Raw genomic sequence first — 4,708 nt, forward strand, 5'->3', positions numbered from 1 at the left:
TTGGGGGGATCCAGACCAGTTTGGGGGTGTCAATCCCAGTTTGGGGGGTTCAAACCAGTTTGGGGGGGCTCTGTCCCAATTTGGGGGCTCCACATCCCCCTCCCCATGGATTTTTGGGGTCACCATGACCCCATGGATGGTCCAGAAGAGTTTTTTGGGGTCACCATGACCCTAGAAGAATCTCCATGGATTTTTTGGGGTCACCATGACTCTCCCATGGATTTTTGGGGTCACCATGACCCCACAATCTCCTCCCAGGATTTTTGGGGTCCCTCAGCCCCTCCCGGTGGATTTTTGGGGTGTCCCCACCTCCTGCAGCAGCTCCACATGGATTTTGGGGCCACCATGACCCTACAAGAACCTCCATGGATTTCTGGGGCCACCACGACCCCTTGGATGTTCCACAGGAGATTTCTGGGGCCACCATGATTGGATGTTCCACAGGAGATTTTTGGGGTCACCACGACCCTACAAAAACCTCCATGGATTTTTTGGGGTCACCATGACTCTCCCATGGATTTTTGGGGTCACCATGACCCCTTGGATGTTCCACAGGAGATTTCTGGGGCCACCATGACCCTACAAGAACCTCCATGGATTTCTGGGGCCACCACGACCCCTTGGATGTTCCACAGGAGATTTCTGGGGCCACCATGACCCTACAAGACCCTCCATGGATTTTTTGGGGTCCCCCAGCCCCTCCCGGTGGGTTTTTGGGGTGTCCCCACCTCCTGCAGCAGCTCCACATGGATTCTTGGGTTCACCATGACTCTCCCCATGGATTTTTTGGGGTCATCATGACTCTCCCATGGATTTTGGGGCCACCATGACCCTACAAGACCCTCCATGGATTTTTTGGGTTCACCATGACCCCTTGGATGCTCCACAGGAGATTTTTGGGGCCACCATGACCCTACAAGAACCTCCATGGATTTTTGGGTTCACCATGACTCTCCCATGGATTTTTGGGGCCACCATGACCCCACAAGACCCTACAAGACCCTCCATGGATTTTTTGGGGTCACCATGACCCCTTGGATGCTCCACAGGAGATTTTTGGGGCCACCATGACCCTACAAGAACCTCCATGGATTTCTGGGGTCCCCATGGCTCTCCCCATGGATTTTTTGGGGCCACCATGACCCTACAAGACCCTCCATGGATTTTTTGGGGTCCCCCAGCCCCTCCCGGTGGGTTTTCGGGGTCTCCCCACCTCCTGCAGCAACTCCCCATGGATTCTGGGGTCACCATGACCCTACAAGAACCTCCATGGATTTCTGGGGTCCCCATGGCTCTCCCCATGGATTTTTTGGGGCCACCATGACCCTACAAGACCCTCCATGGATTTTTTGGGGTCACCATGACCCCTTGGATGCTCCACAGGAGATTTTTGGGGCCACCATGACCCTACAAGACCCTCCATGGATTTTTTGGGGTCCCCCAGCCCCTCCCGGTGGGTTTTCGGGGTGTCCCCACCTCCTGCAGCAACTCCCCATGGATTCTGGGGTCACCATGACCCTACAAGAACCTCCATGGATTTCTGGGGTCACCATGGCTCTCCCCATGGATTTTTTGGGGCCACCATGACCCTACAAGAACCTCCATGGATTTTTTGGATCCATGATGACCCCACAAGCTCCCCCCAGGACTTTTGGGGTCCCCCAGCCCCTCCCGGTGGATTTTCGGGGTGTCCCCACCTCCTGCAGCAGGTCGGCCTGCTCGATGGCCTTGAGCACGCTCTTCTTGGAGGTGTCCTGGATCTCGCCGCCCATCACGAACTCGTCCAGGATGAAGTAGGCCTTCTCGAAGTTGAAGATGATGTCCAGCTCGCACACCTGCCCGGGGCGTCACCGCGCGCTTGGGGACACGCGGGGACACCCCCGGATCCCGGCTCCCTCGGGTCGTGGGGGGGGAGCGGGGCTGGGGGACACTGGGAGGCTCTTGGTGGCCTTGAGGGGCTCCTGGAGAACTTTGGGGTGGCCTTGAGGGGCTCCTGGAGAGTTTTGGGGTGCCCCAGGTGGCCTTGAGGGGCTCCTGGTGGCCTTGAGGGGCTCCTGGGGAATTTTGGGGTGCCCCAGGTGGCCTTGAGGGGCTCCTGGAGAACTTTGGGGTGGCCCCAAGGGGCTCCTGGTGGCACTTGGGGTGGCCCTGGTGGCCTTGAGGGGCTCCTGGAGAACTTTGGGGTGGCCCCAAAGGGCTCCTGGTGGCCTCGAGGGGCTCCTGGAGGAGTTTGGGGTGGCCCTGGGGTGTCCCTGATGACCCCGGGGTGTCCCTCGGGCGACCCCAGGATGTCCCTGAGATGTTTCTGGTGACCCTGATGACCCCAAGATGTCCCCAGGGTATCCCCAGGGTGTCCCTGGTGACCCCAGGATGTCCATGGGATGTCCCTGATGACCCTGAGGTGGTGTCCCTGATGACCCCAAGATGTCCCCAGGATGTCCCCAGGATGTCCCTGATGACCCTGAGGTGTTCCTGATGTCCCCAAGGTGTCCCCGGGGTGTCCCTGATAACCCCAGGATGTTCCCGGTGACCCCAGGATGTCCCCAGGATGTCCCTGATGACCCTGAGGTGTCCCTGGTGTCCCCAGGGTGTCCCCAGGATGTCTGTGGGATGTCCTTGATGTCCCCGGGGCGTCCCTGATGACCCTGAGGTGTCCCTGATGACCCCGGGATGCCCCCAGGATGTCCCTGGTGACCCTAGGATGTCCCTGATGACCCTGAGGTGTCCCTGATAACCCCAGGATGTTCCCGGGATGACCCCAGGATGTCCCCAGGGTGTCCCTGATGACCCTAGGATGTCCCTGGGATGTCCCTGATGACCCTGAGGTGTTCCTGATGTCCCCAAGGTGTCCCCGGGGTGTCCCTGAGGTGTCCCTGATAACCCCAGGATGTCCCCAGGGTGTCCCCAGGCTGTCCCCGGGGCGTCCCCGGGCCGTGTCCCCACTCACGCTGCCGAAGTACTTGTCCAGCAGCTCGACGTAGCGGTGGATGAGCTCCAGCGTGATCAGCTCGTTGTCCTGGCCCTCGATGGCGCAGCAGAAGTACAGGCTGGCGTACCTGGGGGACGACGTCGAGCTGGGGACGTCCCCGCGGCCACCGCGAGCCACCGCGGCGCCAAGGAGGCCCCCGGTGTCGCCGTGGTCAAGACAACCGCGGTCGAGCCAACTGCGGTCAACTCATGATGGTCAACCCAACCATGATCAAGCTATGATGGACAACCCAATCATGGTCAACCCAACCACGGTCAACCCAACCACGGTCAACCCAACCGTGATCAACGCAACCATGATCAATCTATGATGGTCGACCCAACGGTGGTCAACCCAATGGTGGTCAACCCAACCATGGTCAACCCAACCATGATCAACCCAACCATGGTCAACCTATGATGGTCAACCCATCATGGGCAACCCAACCATGATCAACCTATGATGGTCAACCCAACCATGATCAACCCAACCATGGTCAACCCAACCATGATCAACCCAACTATGGTCAACCCAACCACGATCAACCTATGATGGTCAACCCAACCATGGTCAACCCATCATGGTCAACCCAACTGTAGTCAACCCAACCATGATCAACCTATGAGGGACAACCCAACCATGGTCAACCTATGATGGTCAACCCAACCACGGTCAACCCAACCGTGATCAATGCAACCATGATCAATCTATGATGGTCAACCCAACTATGGTCAACCCATCATGGTCGACCCATCATGGTCAACCCAACCACGGTCAACCCAACCGTGGTCAACCCAACCATGGTCAACTCATCATGGTCAACCCAACCATGGTCAACCTATGATGGTCAACTCATCATGGTCAACCCAACCATGGTCAACCTATGATGGTCAACTCATCATGGTCAACCCAACCACGGTCAACCCAACCACGGTCAACCCAACTATGGTCAACTCAACTATGGTCAACCCAATCATGGTCAACCCAACACAATCAAGGCAACCACGGTCAAGCCATCGTAGTCAACTCATGAAGGTCAAGCCATCATGGTCAACCCAACCATGGTCAACTCATCATGGTCAACCCAACCATGGTCAACCTATGATGGTCAACTCATCATGGTCAACCCAACCACGGTCAACCCAACCACGGTCAACCCAACTATGGTCAACTCAACTATGGTCAACTCAACTATGGTCAACCCAATCATGGTCAACCCAACACAATCAAGGCAACCACGGTCAAGCCATCGTAGTCAACTCATGAAGGTCAAGCCATCATGGTCAACCCAACCATGGTCAACTCATCATGGTCAACCCAACCATGATCAACCTATCATGGTCAACCCATCATGGTCAACCCAACCATGGTCAACCCATCATGGTCAACTCAAAGGGAAATTAAGGGGAATTTTGGGGAGATTTGGGGGGATTTTGGGGCATTTGGGGGGGATTTGGGGTCTGGGAATGGATTTTGGGTCTGGGGCTGGATTTTGGGGATGGATGTGGGGATTTTGGGGCCTGGGACTGGATTTTGGGGGAATTTGGAGTCTGGGGCTGAATTTGGGGATTCTGGGGGCTGGGGATGGATTTTGGGGGGAATTTTGGGGGGATTTTGGGGTGATTTGGGGTCTGGATTTTGGGGATGGATTTTGGAGTCTGGGGCTGGATTTTGCTTCGGGACTTGTGGGGATTTAGGGAGGTTTGGGCTCTGGGGGAGGATTTTTGGGGAGATTTTGGG

At 56.8% G+C, this 4,708-nt stretch overlaps 1 protein-coding gene across 1 annotated transcript; it reads right to left on the bottom strand.

Moving 5' to 3' along the window:
* Positions 1–1,589: 1,589 nt before the first annotated feature.
* Positions 1,590–3,711, bottom strand: LOC120510150 (AP-1 complex subunit sigma-1A-like). Its single transcript, XM_039725645.1, has 3 exons — positions 3,705–3,711; positions 2,948–3,174; positions 1,590–1,835 (listed from the first exon to the last, which is right to left on the bottom strand). The coding sequence occupies exons 1-3, from the start codon at positions 3,709–3,711 to the stop codon at positions 1,590–1,592; spliced, it is 480 nt and encodes a 159-aa protein (XP_039581579.1).
* Positions 3,712–4,708: the final 997 nt, after the last annotated feature.

The sequence above is a fragment of the Passer montanus genome, unplaced genomic scaffold (assembly GCF_014805655.1).
Source record: "Passer montanus isolate IOZ18808 unplaced genomic scaffold, ASM1480565v1 scaffold558, whole genome shotgun sequence".
Lineage (NCBI taxonomy): Eukaryota > Metazoa > Chordata > Aves > Passeriformes > Passeridae > Passer > Passer montanus.

Excerpts from the sequence above, each read along its gene's own strand:
- LOC120510150 (XM_039725645.1), bottom strand. Across the intron at positions 1,836-2,947 it reads TGGACAAGTACTTCGGCAGC|GTGTGCGAGCTGGACATCAT; the intron begins GTGAGTGGGGAC and ends CGCCCCGGGCAG.